We start from the raw sequence: 20,048 nt of genomic DNA, 5'->3' as shown, positions 1-20,048 counted from the left end.
TAACTGTCCCACTTTCCACTACGATCCAATTACGTTGTTCCAGTCATCCATCTGTTCCTCCTTGTCGATTAAATCTTTTTGCCTCTCGTCATGCTTTGTTTTCTGGATTAGATTCTTTGGTTATACCTACTTATTCTCAGGCATATACACAACCATGTTGGGTAAAGGCCATAGATGATGAGATTCAAGCACTCGAGGAGAATGCTACTTGGACGCTGGTTCTGTTACCTGAGGGGAAGAAAGTGATCGGCAGCAAATGGGTATATACTGTAAAATTAAAATCTAATGGGAGCTTAGATCGATACAAAGCTCGGCTAGTGGCCCAAGGCTATAAACAAGAGTATGGAGTTGATTATGATGAGACATTTGCTCCAGTGGAAAAAATGAAAACAATTCGTTCCTTAATCATTATAAGTTCTTCTAAAGGTTGGCAATTCAGTCAATTCGATGTCAAGAATGCTTTCCTCCATGAGAATCTCAAAGAAGAAGTTTACTTGAAGCAACCTCCCGGTTATAAGTCCAAGGATCCATGCTTAGTTTGCAAGCTATCTAAAGCTTTATATACACTCAAACAAGCACCAAGAGCATGGTTTGAAATTTTCCATGGGGTGTTAACCACAGCAGGCTATTCTCAAAGCCAATATGACTCATCACTGTTTATTCTAAAGTCTAATTCAGGTCTTGTTGCTTTATTGGTTTACGTCGATGATATTCTCATCACAGGAAGTGATGCTCAAGGAATTGCCAATCTCAAATCCTTACTTCACTCCTCATTTCATATGAAAGATATGGGGCTGTTAACATATTTTTTGGGTCTTGAAATCTCTTGTAATACTCAAGGTTATCTCATGAGTCAACAAAAGTATACCTGTGATTTGATCAAGCTAGCAAACCTTACAGACAACAAGACCCATGAGACTCCTTTAGAATTAAATGTCAAGTATGGGAAAGATGATGGAGACCTTCTCTCAGATGTTATATCTTATAGGTAGCTGGTGGGGAGATTAGTCTATCTCATTATGTCTCGTCCTGATATCTCATATGCAGTTCATGTTGTTAGCCAATTTGTCAAGGCACCTTGCACATTGCATATGACGGCAATTCATCGCATTATTTGATACCTTCGGGGTACCCTCAATCAGGCGCTTCTCTTTCCATCATCGCATGATCTACAATTATCTGCTTACTCTGATGCAGACTAGGTAGGTTGTCCCATTTCACGACAGTCCACCATTGGCTATTGTGTTTTCTTGGGACAATCATTGGTTAGCTAGAAGTGTAAGAAGCAAACCACAGTATCTAGATCCAGCACAAAAGCCGAATACCGTGCAATGGCAGAGGCATGTAGTGAAATTACTTGGTTCCAGGGATTGTTGACAGATTTTGGGATTTATTTGTCTTTGCCGACTCCATTATATGCTGACAATCTCAATGCGATTCAGTTGGCTTCCAATCCAATATTTCACGAGCGCACTAAACACATTGAAGTTGACTGCCACTTTGTGAGAGAAAAATATACAGCTGGAATCATTTCTCTTCCTCATGTGACATCCAAGCTACAACTTATTGATTTATTCACCAAAACTATGACCTCATCCCGTCATAAGTTTCTTCATGGCAAACTGATGTTGGCTCATTATCCCACATCAGTTTGAGGGGGGGTGTGAGAATAGTGTATATGGGATTGTGTATGGGTTATTAGTTGTAATATACTATGTATAGAGAAGCTCTAAATAAGCTTCCTTGTATAGTCTTATAGAGTGGTTATTTAAACCCACATTTGGGATGAAGAAATACAGAAAAACATTCTCCAGATTCTTGAGTTTACACATTTTGATTGTTGAAAATGATAAAAGAAAGAGATACTCAAACTACTTGGCCAATGACAATGTGTAAGTCTTGATTATATTTGGTGGAATTTTCAGAAATGGTTTTCTTACTTTCACTATATTGTTTTCCAAACTAGAAGAAACTAAACATTAGAAAAAATATAGAAAGAGAAACAAAACTTGGAAATTTGCATGTATTGCTTGCCCTAGGGAAACCATTCGTACAAGTTTAGATGGCAGAAAACAAATAATAGGACCATGGTTTCATTGCCTAATAGAATCAAATTCGTTGGTCATGGATCTCTACTTGAATAATTGTGATTTCTTTGCAAGTCTTTGACAACGGATCTTTTGATTATACTATTTGGTATTCTATCCACGTTTCAAGGACATGAAGCGGCCTGCTTCAATGTATCCCTTTTTGCAACAGAATATATGATTAAGAGAAGAGACATGAGCCAAATGGAACATTTAACGAATTAGAATAAAAAGACAAAAGTATTTAACTCAGGTTTGAGAATCAATTGATGCCTTCAGCATTCAGAGATCAAGTGCATTTGATGACTACTAATTAAGATGGGGATTTGTCTTACTAAGCCTACTTCTCACCCAGATAACATTGGTGTAGTTTATATCACCTCAAATCGGATCTTTCACGAATGCACCAAACACATTGAGCTTGATTCTCATTCGATTTGGGAATAGTTGGAAATATCATTAGTCTCTCTCATGTTTCTTCTCATCCCTAGTCAATAGATATCTTCTCAAAGGCAATGACTCGAGATATCATAATTTCTTAGTTCAAGAATTAATACTCCTTGATCCTCCACGTCAATTTGCAGGGGAGTGTGAAACAGATAATTATGTGTGCCTGCAAACCATTACATATTATTTTCTACCATTGTTATACATTGTCAGGTACTTTGTACTTCTTTCCTTTATTGCATTTCCCATTTCAGCTAGGTATTTATCCATTCTCTCAAGGATCTTGAGGGGAAAATATATACTTTGTCTCCTGTTTAGTCTCTATATAAACTGGGTATTCACCAAATGGACGGAAATATTTTTCTAGCATAATTGCACCCTCCTTTTGAAGTTATCTTAATTCCTGGGTCTTGATTCTCAATCAGAACTCATTGGTTACCATGTTCTATTGGAAAGGAATCAATGTTGGGCATCATAGAAAAAGAAGCATCTTCAGTGTAAGTGCGTAAAAAATATAATGAAAGCTGCGTAAAAAATATAATGAAAGCTAAACGCAACAGGTTATACATTTATTAACAATGATATTTGAATATGAAAATGGTTATTAATCATCATCTTCAAACTATATGTAGGTAATTTCAGTGTTGCTTTACCCAGATACAAGTAGAGCTCTCTCTCTCTCTCTCTCTCTCTCTCTCTCTCTCTCTCTCTCTCTCTCTCTCTCCCTCCCTCCCTCCCTCCCTCCCTCCCTCTCTCTCTCTCTCTCTCCTTTTGAAGTTATCTTAATTCCTGGGTCTTGATTCTCAATCAGAACTCATCGGTTACCATGTTCTATTGGAAAGGAATCAATGTTGGGCATCATAGAAAAAGAAGCATCTTCAGTGTAAGTGCGTAAAATATATAATGAAAGCTAAACACAACAGGTTATTCATTTATTAACAATGATATTTGAATATGAAAATGGTTATTAATCATCATCTTCAAACTATATGTAGGTAATTTCGGTGTTGCTTTACCCAGATACAAGTAGAGATGTCAAATAGGAGAAGCAACACCTATGACAATCCTCCAGATTATAAAATCTTTAGATAACTGTACGGCAAAGATATGATGTGGTGTTGGATAGGGTCCTTTTTTCTAATTGTACTCAAGTGATATATAATATCAACAAACATAAGAGGTTGGTTTCACCAAATCAAAATGAAACCAGGAATATGGTCCATCTACTTTGGGGCCCATGATTTCTATAGTTTGGAATTTCGTAAACTCTGTGCATGTGTTCAAGTGCGCATGCCTCTGTGCATAATACATTTATGGTCAAGCTGTATGTCAGCTGTGTCCCCTCCCTCATTTGTACCATGCCAGATCACATTCACTAAAGTGTTGAAATTAGTGAACATTTCAATCTAATGTATTTGCAAAAAATCCACGAATCAACCAATATTTTTCTTTATTCAATGTCACTAGCTCTTTTAAGCCTCTTTGAATATATGTAATAAATTGAGCAACTAAATATTAGTCATTCATAAAAAATTGCAAATCTTTTCAAATCATCACTCAATAAAAACAGGGTTTACAATCACATTGTTCCCATGAAGAGGTTTCAAGTTTATCATCTAATTTTATTACGGAAAGAATATAGCAAAGAATTTTCTAACCAAATCCTAAAACTATTTGAGGCATTTAAATCTTTGTTAAAATATATTAACTCTGAGACTTAAACTACCTTGTAAGAGATTATGTTAATTAATTTTCTTAATGAAAATTGTCCGAATACTAAATGAATTTGGCGGTGACTAGAATATCTGCATAGAGAATGAGTAATGCAATGAGGGTCACAGTTCTCAAATAAGTAAAGCTAAAATACATGTTAGTTAAACAAGTGCATACACAATAATTCAGATGATGAACTTCATAAATCTACTATATGAATCATGCAATTACCTACAACGCTCCTCTATATGTTCTTTTTGTGTCATGGAATTGCAGATCCCTGTAACACTGCAGTTATTATACTTCTGTGCAATGTACAAAGAAAGGGATCCCCAGCCGCATCCAACATCAAGGACAGTTTGACCATCCTTTATTTGTGCCCTCTCACAGTACAAATCCAACATCAATTTCTCAGCATCCTCCAGTGTGTTTGCCTTATCTACGAAGTAGCAACAGCTGCAGAATTTTATATCAAAATCAGTTCAGCATATGCAGGCGGAGATCAATGTGAAACTTTAAGAGAAAACATCGGATGCAGATGGAATTCAAAACAACCACTTGACATAAATGAGCATATTCTCTCATCTCAAAAGGATGCATTTGGTTTTACATTTAAAACTTTTGGTATTGAAATAATTAATTGAATGAATGGGCATATTCTCTCATCTCAAAAGGATGCATTTGGATAAGATCAGCGTTCGAAATATAGATACGCTCGGCCGATATTATCGTTATCGCCCCCCAGCGAGACAAAACCCGCGCGATAACCCCCGGAAGATTTTAAAATAAAAACCCAAAATTGATTGCAGGGGAATCACGAGTCCCACTGTAGCCAACAACCCACAACGACCATAAAAAGCCGATGCAGGGTTGTGGAGAATCAAAAAAAAAAAATTGAATTAGAAAAAAATAATAATAACAAGAGAAATTGGAGAGTACCTGTAGGCTGTAGCGAAGATTGGTGATCGGAGGTGGGCATTCAACTGGTAAGTACGATTTCCTTCTTTCTTCGATGATTTTTCTCGCTATTTTCTTCAATTTTCCTCTTTCTTCACTGATTGGAAAGTATCTGTGGGGATTTCTCAAAGATTCCAGCGAGAAATCAGGCCCGATTGAGGAACCCCTTCCTTCCGGAATGAGAATCTTCGCCGCGAACGTCGCTCCGAAACCCTTGCATTCGTGAAGGAGAGGGAAAGTGAAGGAGAGGGGCGCGGATGGGGTGAAAATGGGATTGGATTGCGTGGTGGGTTACTCAGTACACTCTTATCGTACTCAGAAAAAACTCAGTTGGGCCCACCTTTAAGGTATGTGGTCTATCCACGCCGTCCATCCGTTTTGCCATCTAATTTAAGGGGTTGATCCCAAAATTTAGGAATATTAAAAGATCATACCACAGGAAACAGTGGTGATACTGATTTCCACCGTTGAAACCTTTCTCGGCCCTGCAGTGATGTTTATTGATCATCCAAACTGTTAATAAGATCATACAGACGTGGATGAAGGGAAAATACGAATATAAGCTTGATCCAATCATCCAAGACTTCTGTGGCCCTCAAGAAATTTTCAACGGTAGATGTTCAAGTCAACTGTTTTCTACGGTGTGGCCCATTTGAACATTGTATATGCTTTATTTTTGGGCTAAAGCCCTAAAATTATCTGGTAAAATGGATGGACGAATCAGATAAAATATATAAATCATGGTGGACCTCACAGAGCTTAATCAGTACAGTAAGCGTGGTGAGTTACTACGCAGAGGTCATTTACTTAAGTCACGTCACCAAGTTCTGTGGATCCCACAGTAATGTGTTTGTCGTATCCACACCGTCCATTCATTTGGAAATATTATTTTAGGGCATGACACAAACATTTAGGCAAATATCATCTTGATCAAAAACTCTTGTGGCCCTCAATAAGTTTGTAATGGTGGGCATCACTCTCTCCACTGTTTTCTATGGTGGGGTCCACTCGAGCTCTGGATCTGACCCATTTTTTGGCTCATGCCATAAAATGATCTCTTCAAATGCATGGACGTGTGGATACAAAAAATACATCATGGTGGGACCCACATAACTTGGTGACGTCGCTTGTGCCCCGTCAATGAGGGGCCGATCATACAAACGTGGTGACGTCGCTTGTGATTGGATTGCGTACTGAGTTACTCAGTATGCTTTTATCGTTCTAAGTAAACTCTGCTGGGCCCACCGTGATTGCACGTGGTTTATCCACACCGTCCATCCGTTTTTACTGATCATTTTAGGTGTTGAGCCCAAAATTGAAGCTTATCCACAACTCAAGTGGACCATACCATAGGAAACAGTGGAACTATTAATTTCCACCGTTGAAACCTTTCTAAGGCCCACAATGATGTTTATTTGTCATCCAACCTGTTAATAAGATCAATCGGACATGGATGAATGGAAAACACAAATATCATCTTGATTTAAAACTTCCGTGGCCCCCCAGAACCTTTCAATAGCAGAAATTCAATTCACATTGTTTCCGTTGGTGTGGTCCACTTGAGATTTTGATAGAATTCATTTTTGGGCTAAAGCCCTAAAATTATCTGTTATAATGGATGGATGGAGTGGAAAACATGCATGAGGGTCAGCCCCACAGAGTTTACTCAGTGCGCTTAGGTTAGGCAATCAGCTTCCACGTAGAGGAAACGGATTGGCTACTCCCCCTACCACCAGCCAATGGCTGGTGGTTGGTGCTGTGGGCCTCACCATGATGTATGTGTTTCATCCATGCTGTCCATCTATTTTTATAGATCATTTTATGTTATGAGAAAAAAAATGAGGTATATCAAAATATAAAGTGGACCACATTACAGGAAACAGTGTTGAATGAACGTTGACCATTAAAAACGTTTTGGGAGCCATAAAAGCTTTGGATCAAGCTGATATTTATTTTCTCCCTTCATCTGGGTCTTTATGATCCAATCAACAGATTGGATGTCAAACAAACAGTAGAGTGGGCCTTTTGTTTTCCTGTGGTGTGGTCCACTTGAGATTTATATCCCTATAATTTTTTGTATCAATCCCTAAAATGATCCGTAAAAATGGATGAACGGAATGGATGAAACAAATACATTATGGTGGGGCCCACAGAGCACCGACCTCCAGCCACGGGGCTGGTGTCAGGGGGAGTAGCCAATCCGTCTCCCCGCGCGGATTTGTAGGACGCGGATTAGATACTGACAGGTTGAATAGCCAGACTGGCTCCTGAAGTGACGTCACCAAGTTCTGTGGGGCCCACCATGATGTATGTGTTGTATCTACACCGTCCATCCATTTGGCTAGATCATTTTAAGGCATGAGACAAAGAATGAGTCAGATCCAAATCCGGAGTGGACCCCACCACAGAAAACAATGGGGAGAGGGACGCCCACCGTTGAAACCTTCCTAAGGTCCACTATTATGTTTATCTGAGATCCAACCTGTTTATAAGTTAAGACAGACATGAAAGAAGGGGAAAAAAACAAATTTCAGCTAAATCGAAAACATTTCTGGCCCTTCGAAATTTTTAATGGTGGGCATCACTCTCTCCATTGTTTTCTGTGGTGGGGTCCACTCGAGCTTTGGATCTGACTCATTCTTTTTCTCATGGCCTAAAATGATATCTCCAAATGGATGGACGGTGTGGATACAACACATACATCATGGTGGGCCCTACAGAACTTGGTGACGTCACTTCAGGGTCCACCATGTCATTTATTTTCCATCCAACCTGTTGATATGTTCATATACACCTGTATGAAGTGAAAATATGCTAAGAATAAAACAGTCACAGCTCTGTAGGGTAAAACATGCTGTAAATGTAAAATCCACCGTTCATCCAGTGATCCGTACATACAAAATATAAGTCTGTCCATGTGCTTGCACAGACGATGTCCTCGTCACCCTGTGAAAGGAATTGGAGTACATTCTCCATCATCCACACAAATAAACGTAATAGACTAGGATATGAGAGGCTTTAGAAGCTAGTGTATTGTCACTACAATATGAAGTTACGAGAGAGGTTGCTCCACATGGAAGGAAGAAGAAAAGAGCAGGAAGACCCACTGGACCTGATGACGGTCGGACAGTATGCATATGCTAAGGATGTGGAGCATAACCCAGTTTACCAGTGGGTTAGGTCAGATGACTTCGATACCTCGGATGGGCAACCAGAGCTATATGTTGTGGCGGAAGCGAAGACATAAGGGATTGATGTTAACGCACATGTGGAGCAGCAGAGGTCTCCTGCCGAGGCGTTCAACCCATTGACGAGGAGGCCGGAGGGCAGCCCGCGGCAGTCACTATCACGCGGGACACGTGGCGGGGAGACATTGTCTGACACCGAGACTGAGTCAGAGAGTGATGCGGGGAATGAGTCCGGTGATGATGATGGCGGCGATAAGGGTAACGATGACTCTAATGACAGTAAGGATGATGATGATAATGATGATGATGGCGACGCGGGTGGGAGTCAGGATAAGAGGCCTCTTAGCCCTTTCACTGGGGAGGAGAATTTCGATCATTCCACGCAGGACCCTGACCATGGTTCTCGTCCAGGAGAACTGCAACCCCGTCTTGTTTACAATAAGACATACATGCGTCAAAAGCTACGGAAAAAAAAAAAAAAAAAAAAAGCAAACTCAAACTTTCAGATTTTGAGGAGCTGTTGGCAAAATGCATGAGAGACACAAGCGTTCGTGACAGGCGAGGTGGCTCTAGATTTGGATCACAGACGAGAGAGGGGAGCTCGAGTTACAAGCCACAACATAAATCTGGATCACAAACACGAGAGTAGCTCGAGTTATGTGTCATAGTATAGGCATGGATATAGACCTAGTGGATATGGGACGAGTGACTCCAGTAGTTATGGCACATCATTTTTCAACCATGGTCAGGAGTTCACTTCTGCATATGGGCAGGGGTATGAGCAACAGTATAGATATGACCAACAATATGGATACCAAGGAGCTTCATATGTACCCTTCCCAGATCCATATCAGTTATAGACTGTGACGATTACGCAGTACCCACGGATGGGTGTATTGATTCTGTTCGGAGAGGATGAGTACCAGCATTATGTCAAGGAGTATCTTAACTGGTACCACTCTACTATGACCTGGGCACAATATTGTCGATTTGTGGGGAAAAAAAAAAAAAACAACTTTCAGCTTAATCAAAGACTTTTGTAGCCCTTAGAAATTTTTAATGGTGGGCGTCACTCTCTCCACTGTATATTTCTCAAATTTTACTTCTTCAGTTCTTCTTTTGTTTTTCAATGAATTGGTTGTGTTTTCATACATGACTATGATATATTTATAAATATCATGCATCCAATTTAAATATAGTTGTATTAGTTCAGTTAAACATCGCATAGCTTAGGACCCTATACAAAGGAAAATTATTATGTGCATCTTTTTTTTGAGATGTTATGATTTAAAAGTGTATATTAAGGGCTTTTTTAACAATCCTCAAAGTTTCATTAAAAAATTCAACCATTTTCCCAATGTTTCCCCATGTTTCCCAAAAAGTGCGATAAATTATGCGATACAAACGATATATCCCGTGCGATAACCGATACGTATCTGTATCCTAAGGGTGTGATACATAGTGCGATACCGATATTTCGAACACTGGATAAGATCTTAATTCAAGTGTTCCACTCAGGGACTACCACGTGATAGGCCCACCACTTGAGCTAAACATAGAGCATTAGAGCAATCATCAAATGGGACAAAGTACAACTAACTTGTATTCATTTATCAATGCAATGGATCATGCCTATCCTCTAAATTGTTAGCAGTACATGACAGATGAAGCAAACTCATCTTGAAGCAAATTACAATATAGTTAAGACATGTAGCCACCACCCAATGTCTGAGCTGCTAAACTCGGAAATGCAGTGCAGAATATTTCAAAGAAACATAAAGCCATTTGTTTCACCTAACATCTTATCAACTAACTTTTCTCTTTTTGTTGATAACTCTAATGATGTGATTGTGCAAGAAACATCAATAGCTCAACTCTAGAAATAGCAAATCATCCTGATCATCAAGACATGTCCTCCAACAGTAATGAGATTATATCTTTCTGCTACTTCTGCAACTAGTTCTTCTGAGCCTTCTGTTAGTGACACTGCATCTACTATTTCTGTTGAAGGTCTTTCCTTACCTTTGACTCCAACGATGCTCTAGCAGATCGTGCAGGCCCTTTCTACGGCCAGTATGTCAGGTATATCCTCATCTTCTACATGGTTCTTCGATTCGAGTGCTTCCAATCATATGACTGGTGACGTATTACATCTTCGTGACATTCGTCCCTACACTGGAAATCAAGTTATTTCTACTACGGATGGCACTAGACTACCCATTCAGTCTGTTGGTTCATTGACTTTCTCTCCTTCTGCCCATCGCCAGTTTACCCTTCGTGATGTGTTTCATGTCCCTAAACTCTCCTCAAATTTAATTTCTGTTGGTCAACTTACATCCAATAACTGCTAAGTCATATTTCTTCCAAATTGTTGTTTTGTGCAGGATCTGGCAACGGGGAAGATACTTGGGAAGGGTAGGCGGCATGGATGTCTGTACGTGCTGGACTTTGACCCATCCGTCACTCCAGCTCGTTGTTTCTTTTCTCCATCTTCCTCGGATATTTCTTCGGCAAATAAAATGTGAAAACTATGGCACTTTCGCCTGGGTCATCCACATTCCGATCGGTTGATTCAGCTATTTTCTTCTGGCATGTTAGGGAATATTTCTATTAATAAAAGTAATTTGGATTATTCTTGTTCTTCCTGTTATCTTTCAAAAAGTAAGTGTATTCCTTTTCCTCTACGTACTACGAAATCATCATCTATGTTTGAGCTAGTGCATACGGATGTCTGGGGTTCTTCACCAATTATGTCACTCTCTAGACTACAATACTATGTTATATTCATTGATGATATCACACGTTACACCTGGATTTACTTTCTGCACTCTAAGTCACAGGTTTTTGAAAAATTCAAGATATTTCACTCTATGGTGGACATTCAATTTCGAGTAAAAATTCAAACTCTCTGCTCTGACTCAGGGGGAGAGTATCTCTCCACAAATTTTTGTACATATCTTCAGGATCATGGGATTATTCATCAGACCACCTGTTCTGATACTCCCCAACAGAATAGGGTGGCTAAACGAAAAAATCGGCATATTGTTGAAACTGCCAATACCCTGATGACAACCATGAGTGTTCACCGTTCCTTCTGGGCGGAAGCCATGATACATTCAGTCTACTTGATTAACCGAATGCCAACCACAGTTTTGAACAGTAAATCTCCCTACTTTGTTCTCACCAGTTTACTTCCTGCATATTCCACATTTCGTGTTTTTAGTTATGTATATTATGTTCATCTGGCATCACGTGAACGTAACAAACTTTCCCCAAAATCAGTCAAATGTATATACCTGGGATTTGGAGAAACTCAAAAGGGTTTTCGTTGCTATGATCCAATCTCTCGTCGTGTTCGGGTGTCACGACATGTTTTTTTCTTGAGCATATTGCCTTTCATTTATCTGTTCCTCTGTCGCCCGCACCAAACTCTCCTGATCTTACTGTTTTTCTTGATATTCCTGTTGCCTCGAGTACACTCCCTTGTCCGTTGCAGGTTTACTCATGACGACCACGTACAGATCCACCACCTACTACTCTACCTACTGTACCTATTACCGATCCAGATCCTACCTTGGTACGTCGTTCCACTCGTGTACATCGACAACCTGATCGCTTGGTATACTCTATGTCTGTCATGAATGCTACTCTGGATACTATATCTATTCCTACTTCATACCATCAGGCAGCCACTCGTGATTGTTGGAAAAAGGCTATGGCAGAGGAACTGGAAGCATTGGATGATAACCATACGTGGGACATTGTTACTCGACCCACTGACCAACAATTAATTGGGAGTAAATGGATTTATTCTATAAAGCTCAAATCTGACGGATCATTGGATCGATACAAAGCTCGGCTTGTCGCTCAGGGATATAAACAGGAACACGGAATTGATTATGATGAAACATTCGCTCCTGTGGCCAAGATGAAAACTGTTCGCACTCTTCTGATAATATCATATGTTCTTTCTTAGCCACTCAGATGGATGTGAAAAATGCTTTTCTTCATGGCGACCTCCAAGAAACAGCATATTTGAAACCTCCTCATGGGTCTTTAATCCCTGCCAATAAGGTCTGTCGCTTAAAGAAAGCTCACGGTCTCAAACAGGCCCCTCGGGCATGGTTCTAATGCTTTCATGATGTTGTTACAGGTGTTGGCTTTACTCAAAGTGGTCATGATCCATCCTTATTCTTGCGCACCACTGATCGTGGAATTGTTATTATTCTCGTATATATTGACGACCTACTTCTGACTGGTAGCGATGCTACTGGCATCTCGGCATTAAAGGAAGTTTTGCAATCATCCTTCAAAATGAAGGACCTTGGACATCTGACATACTTTTTTGGACTTGAATTCTCACATTCTAAACGTGGGATCCTGGTCAACCAGCATAAATATACCAAGGATCTTCTCGCCTTGGCCTCATTGACGGATCAAAAGGCAGTTCAGACTCCCTTAGAACTTAACGTTCAATATGGCCGTGACGATGGTGATCTCCTTGCGGAGCCCACATTATACCGCCATTTGGTTGGGAGTCTGGTTTACTTAACAATGACTCGCCCTGATATTGCCTAGCTTCCACTTCGTCAACCAGTTTGTTTCTACTCCTCAGACTCTTCATATGACTGTTGTGTTGCGCATCCTACGGTACCTACGTGGAACTCTGGATCAATCACTGTTCTTCTCCTCCACGGCTACTCTGGACCTTCGTGCTTAATCAGATGTTGACTAAGCCAGATGTACTCTCACACGCAGATCTACCACGGGCTACTGTGTTTTTCTCGGCACTTCTCTCATCTCTTGGAAGTGTAAGAAGCAGGCCACTATTTCCAAATCAAGCACGGAAGCCGAATATCGAGCGATGTGCGATGTCAGCTGCATGTAGTGAGCTTATCTGGTTATGTAGACTTCTTTCCGACTTGGGCGTTCATCTACAAAATCCTACTCCACTCCATGTAGATAATCTAAGTGCCATTTAGATTGCCTCTAACCCTGTTTTCCATGAACGGACAAAGCATATTGAAGTTGACTGTCACTTCATCCAAGAGAAGTTTCAGTTTCGGCTCATTTCTCTTCCTCATGTCGCATCCCATGATCAGATTGCAGACATTCTCACGAAGTCCCTCACTTCTGCAAGTCACTCATATCTCGTTGGCAAACTATTACTTGTTGATGACCAGCATCAGTTTAAGGGGGGATGTTAGACAGGAAACGTGTCTTGTTTCCATGTATAGATAATTGATTCTGATTTTATCTTTTTCCTTGTATAGTTGATTCTTATTTTATCTTTTTCCTTGTATAGATGTTGTATATCTCTATATATTCAACCTTTTAGGGTTGTCTAAAATACAGAAAACCAAAGGAGAATCATTTTCTCTTTGCTTTCATACTAAGGTAGCAACCACCATGATGGAATATGCACGTGTCCCAAAATTTCTTTGGGCTGAAGCAAAATCAATAGCTGTGTTCTAATCAATCGATTACCTTCCAGTGTTTTGGCCAACCGAAAAACTCCCACGTTTTTCCTTCATGATAAAGATCCAGATTATAGCCGGTTAAGAGTATTTGGATGCATTCCTTTTGTTCATCTTCCAGAACGAGAACGAGATAAACTCAGTCCTAGGGTAGCTAAATGTGTATTTTTTGGATATGGGGAGCATCAGAAAGGGTATCGTTGTTATGATCCATGTGCTCATCGTGTTCGTGTGTCTAGACAAGTCACATTCTTTGAAATTTTGCTATACTATAAAGTTGTTCATGCATCTCCATCAATTACCGTTGTTCCATCTTTCATTCTCATGTCCTCATTTGAAAAAAAATGTTCTATGCTTCCTTCTTCCTCTCCTCCTTTGCAGGTCTACCAACGCCATGTGAAGCCTATCTCTCTTGGGTCATCTCCCACAGCTGCTCCTGCTTCCGATCAGGTGTCCTCTTCTCATATAGTGTAGGTAACTGTCCCACCTTCCACTGAGATCCGCTTACATCGTTCCAGTCGTCCGTCTGTTCCTCCCAGTCAATTAAATCTTTTGTCTCTTATCATGCCTTGTTTTCTGGATTAGATTCTTTGATTGTCCCTCCTTCTTATTCTCAGGCATATACACAACCGTGTTGGGTAAAGGTCATGGATGATAAGATTCAGGCACTCGAAGAGAATGCTACTTGGACGTTAGTTCCATTACCTGAGGGGAAGCAAGTGATAGGCAGCAAATGGGTATATATTGTGAAATTAAAATCTGATGGGAGCTTAGATCGATACAAAGTTCGGCTAGTGGCCCAGGGCTATAAACAAAGGTATAGAGTTGATTATGATGAGACATTCGCTCTAGTGGGAAAAATGAAAATGGTCCGTTCCTTGATTGATATAAGTTCTTCTAAAGGTTGGCAACTCAGTCAACTCGATGTCAAGAATGCTTTCCTCCATAGGAATCTCAAGGAAGAAGTTCACTTGAAGCAACCTCCCGGTTATAAGTCCAAGGATCTGTGCTTAGTTTACAAGCTATCTAAAGCTTTATATGGGCTCAAACAAGCACCAAGAGCATGGTTTGAAAAATTCCATGGGGTGTTAAGCACAGCGGGCTATTCTCAAAGCCAATATGACTCATCACCATTTATTCTCAAGTCTGATTCAGGCCTTGTTGCTTTATTAGTCTATGTTGATGATATTCTCATCACAGGCAGTGATGTTCAAGGAATTGCCGATCTCAATTCTTGGGTTGACAGGTAGAGCAATATTTATTTAGTTAGTTTCGTGCAAGATTGAACATTTATGTATTAAGTAGATTGGGAAAATGGAATTAAACGTGTCAATGTAATTCATATTATGGATCTTTACTGGATGATTGTATTGGTTATTTGAAATATGAAATGAATGTTATTGTAGTTTCCTTTATTTTGGATGATTGTGATTGATATTTGAGTCATGCCCATGGGTGTGGTATCGGGGCCCGTGTATGCGGGTACCGGATTCTAGGCGTGATAAAGTATGCAAACAAAAGGCCAACAACGGTGAATTTTTGTTTCAGATAACAAGGAAGAATAATGAGAAACAATGAGTAAGGTATCTTGACCAAGAAAACTTATGCCCTAGCATAGAGTGGCCAGACCTGTGCAGCAAGCCCTATGCGGCCAACCGTGGCCATAGTACTAGCACCGTGCGGCTAGCCCACATTTTTTGAGTGGTTTCCTCCAATCGGTTACAATTGTTAAAACTAAGCCAAATTTTTTTCCAAGGAGAAAAAGTTTTTTTTTTTTTTTTTTTAAAGAAGAAGTCAACTTCTACACCAATACTCTACCAGATTGAGAAATCGAAGAATAGAAAAGCACGACCACTTTTCTTGTACCCATGATTTCTTTAAATTACATTGTAATATGGTTGTAAAGATAAATTAGAAAGAATCGAAGGCAAGAGTGCATTTTTTATTCATCAAGAAATCAAACTTTAGTTTTATTTTCCTCCTTTTAATTTCATGTAATAGATCATCTAATTGATCTGCATGCCCATTGTTCCTATGTATGAGAAAGAACTACAATGCCCCTGATATAGGTAAAATAAACAAACAAAAGTGTTATATAAATACTGAAAAAATGGCGCTATGATGCATATATGCTCCAACATGCTACTTGTGGCTCCTTGCAAATGCTAATAAGATACGTGGGCAAAATAAGTTAGACATTTATACAATATAAACAACTTGTAGAATTGTTATAACTATTTTATTATTTAGGTAAAGATACTATGATGGCTAACATTATTTTCTTTCCCCCCTTTAGTCTGCATTGTAGTGGCTAATTAACCACAATTCAAGCAATAACAAGATAATTAAAAGTTTCAATAATGATGGTTTAGTTGTAAAACATCCATTTCCTTCAACAATGAAGCATCTAAAATCACACCATAAAATCATTGTTTGAAAATTAAAAGTATAAGGCATGGATATATGATAAAGGAAAAGATAGGTTTAGAAATCACCAACCTGTACTTGAGATTCTTTCCTAGCACTAACTTGAAAAAGGAGGTAGGTAATTCATAATGTTGGGATTTTGGTTTATCAGTCTCCACAGCAATAGGCATATGTTCAAGAGCTGCAAGACAATAGCCATTCATTAAAAAGGAGGTGGGGAATTCATAATGTTGGGATTTTGGTTTATCAGTTTCCAGTCCACAACTACAGGCATATACGTTCAAGATCTAAAAAATTAGCAATATCCACTTCCCTAATCAATGAAATCATCCAAGCCTATTATGTTATGTTAGATTCAACTAGTAATAAAAGGGATTCCTTTAAGCATCATTCAAACCATCGTATTTTTCTGATAATGGATCCTCTCCAGCATGAATAAGAATCCAACAACCTACAATGCAATTACAGAAGACGTGGTCATTTTTTAAAGGGATTTAGTAGTAACTGTCTTGTCAAGAAGAGGAAGGATATAAAAAAGCTTTATATATAGAGAGAGAGAGAGTCATGATCTCATGTGCGCTGGTTGGCAAAGGCCTTATTTACTGTCTTCAAATGTGGCCGCCTGAAGTGGGTTTAAGTGAAATTCAAATCCACATAGATCAACAAGTGAGTCACCCCATTTTAATAGTAGAGCCCATAAATCAACCCAATTCATGACTCGGGTAAGCCATTCATAGAGAAACACGTAATCCTAGAAGCACAGCTCTAGTGTAGATTACAGTCGTGTGTTTATTAAATACCCAGCCGAAAGGCTCTTATCCACGCGTGGTTGAAATACTCAATTTGATTAGGTTGTGACTGTGGACCCACCTCAATATATATGTTATATATACACACCATACATCTGCTTTACTAGCTCATTTTGGGGCATGATCCTAAAAACAAAGTAGATCCAAATCTCAGGTGGACCACACTACAACAAATAGTGGTGATTGAATGCATACCATTAAAAACTTCCTAGGGCGCATCATAATGTTTATTTTTCATCCAATCTGTTGGTAACGTCACACAAACCTGAATCAAGGAAAAAGACAAATATTAGCTTGATCCAAAACTTTTATGACCCACAACAAACTTTAACGGTCAATCACAGTTGTTTCCTGTACTGCGGTCCAACTGAGGTTTGGATCTGCTCCATTTTTTCAAACCATGCCTTAAAATGAACTGGCAAAATGGATGGACGGTATGGATATATAATACACACATGAAGGCATGATAGATTAATTTGGAAAAACTTGTGTGTGTGTGTTTTATCCAAGAAAGAGGTTTGTTTTATTTGGTCCTCCATCATGTTTTGAAACGGAAGCGACCTGCCTATGGCACAACGTGGCTTTGTGCAGCCCATCGGGATGCGTGTGTTTCATCCACATTGTCATCTATTCTGGCACATAATGTTAGGGCATGAAATAAAAAATGGCCCAGATCCAAAGCTCAAGTGGACCACCCCCACACAAAACTGTGGGGATTGAAGACTCATTGTCCAACACTTTTTGGAGACCACAAAAGTTTTGGATCAAGCTTGTATCTGTGTTTTCCCTTTATCCAGGTCTGTGTGATCTTGTGAACAGGTTGGATGGCAAATAAAACATCAAGGTGGGCCTTAGGAAGTTTTCAATGGTGGGCGTTCAATCCCCACTATTTTCAATGGTGGGCCTTAGGAAGTTTACTTGAGCTTTGGATCTGCATCATTTTTGGGCTTATTCCTTAAAATAAGCTGGCAAAATAGATGGACAAAGTGGATGAAACAAATGCATCATCAGTAAGCCCACAAACCTTGGATCAAGTCGTGCCACTTTCTTTTGAAACTATGGATTCCATGCCAAGCGGTCAAAGAGGAAAAAAAAAAATTATGATTTTTGTCATTTAGATATCAAAGAAAAGAAAATGGTAGAATCTACCAAGCAATTATTACACTTCTCCCTTATTTGAATTCCAGTACAAGAAACTATGAGAGGAATATGAGATTTCCATTTGTTGCCAAACAAGTCAAAATTAGAATCCACGTTTTAATGTTTTAATGTTTCTAATGGAAATTGTCATGGAATAATTATTTTTTTCCTTGGATTACATGTATCCAAAGAAGCTAATAGGATCAATCTTGACCCACGGCCATATGCCAGAACTTGGGCGATCAATGCCATTGGTTTGTTGAGCTCCATTGTGTATGAAGCACGCACAAAATCTCTGGGATTGAAACGCGTTCAATTTGAAGCATTACTTCATCTTCCTTCTTGACCGTTAATTGCTTGCCATAAGATGAAAGGTCGGGATCTTCTAGTTTTGGAGATTTCCAAAGCTTGGTCCATCCACATGTTGGGACTCATGGAAGCACACAAAAAGGAATCAAACAAGGTAATTATAATCGCACAAGCAAATCCAATAGAGAATACTCTGAATTTACATGGAAAAACCCTTGCAAGAAAAAACCACGGCATAAAGCGATGATGCACTATAAAAAACAAAGTTACAAGAGATGTGACCTTACCGATTCAAAGCCCCAAGTGAAAAGTTCTAGCTTTTTCTCTCTCCAAAACCCTCTCAAACCCTTAAGCACGTCCAGCCTTCACCCTAATCCCATTTACACCCATATATTTAAGCAAAAATAGAAATAGAAAACAAATCGTGCAGAATTTGTGACCCTTCAATCTGTCAAAATGCTTCGATCGATCGGGTCGACCTATCGAAAACTCCAAAATCTATCCAGAGAGTTTTGCCAAAAATCCGAATATTTTCAATATCCTTCAACCTATCAACTAGACTGTCAACTGGTCGATGGCCCCTATTTCAGCATAGATTTGAGGCATTTGATTTTCAACAATTTCCACCATGACTCTAATCTTCATGCTGCAACATGCCATGTTTAGATCTCAATCGCGAAGATCTACTATCCAGCTCAAAATTTCTCCCCTCGTAACTAGTGCATCTTTGTAAGCACCCACATTGCCGCTTTTCTTTCTCATCGCCTTCAACTGAAAAGCAGAGATAACGGTCTCAATGCTAATTGTCGTCTTACCGGTGCACAAAGAGTCTTTAAACAACTCGTACGATTTTAGAAGAGAATTCAACAAAATACAGGATTGATCTTCATCCACATCCAACAATTAGCAAACAAGCCTATTAAAATTACTAATGTGGGTCTCAATGTCATCCCCCTTAGTCATCTTCAGATTGAACAAATGTAGCTTCAGATACAATGATTCTCAATGTTCTCTGACTTTGCCCATGTATCAGTCGTAGTCTTCTTTCTCATAACATTATAGAGGACCACATCCATTAGACACAACTGGATTGAGATATTGGCCTTTTGATATAACTTGTTACACTCTTCTTCTTTCATTGTTTGTGGTCACTTTCCAAGGAGTGCGTCTTCCAATCCTTCCTGAACTAGAAAGCCCTTCATCTTCACCTTCAACAGTTCAAAAAAAATAAAAATAATAAAAATAAATAGTTCAAAGTTCTTTTTCTCGAAATACTTCTCTATGTCAAACTTCATGTTAGATGCATAGATACCTTCTCTTTAGATTTGATCTACTTCCCAACATTAGCTCTAATACCACTTGTTGGGACTCGCGGAAGCACACAGAGAATAATCAAACAAGGCAATCACGATTGCACAAGCAAATCCAACAGATAACACTCCAAATTTACATGGAAAAACAGTTGTGGGAAAAAAACTACGACACAAAACGATG

At 39.3% G+C, this 20,048-nt stretch overlaps 1 protein-coding gene across 8 annotated transcripts in view; it reads right to left on the bottom strand.

Annotated features, from left to right (window-relative positions):
- Positions 1-20,048, bottom strand: part of LOC131248807 ((S)-coclaurine N-methyltransferase-like) — a 58,936-nt gene that overhangs the window by 35,108 nt on the left and 3,780 nt on the right. For 7 of the 8 annotated variants that reach the window (XR_009172467.1, XR_009172466.1, XR_009172468.1 and 4 more), the window contains exons 2-3: positions 16,369-16,477; positions 4,479-4,703 (exon numbers count right to left, since the gene is read on the bottom strand). Coding sequence is in view for 5 of the 8 variants with exons in the window: in XM_058249272.1 (XP_058105255.1) it covers positions 4,479-4,703; positions 16,369-16,477 (334 nt within the window). In the remaining 3 variants the exon portion in view is untranslated. Of the gene's footprint in view, positions 1-4,478; positions 4,704-16,368; positions 16,478-17,300; positions 17,371-20,048 lie in introns of all 8 variants that reach the window. The other variant, XM_058249275.1, reaches the window with a different exon arrangement.

Source organism: Magnolia sinica, chromosome 6 (assembly GCF_029962835.1).
Source record: "Magnolia sinica isolate HGM2019 chromosome 6, MsV1, whole genome shotgun sequence".
Lineage (NCBI taxonomy): Eukaryota > Viridiplantae > Streptophyta > Magnoliopsida > Magnoliales > Magnoliaceae > Magnolia > Magnolia sinica.
This window is presented reverse-complemented; position numbering and strand designations above follow the sequence as displayed.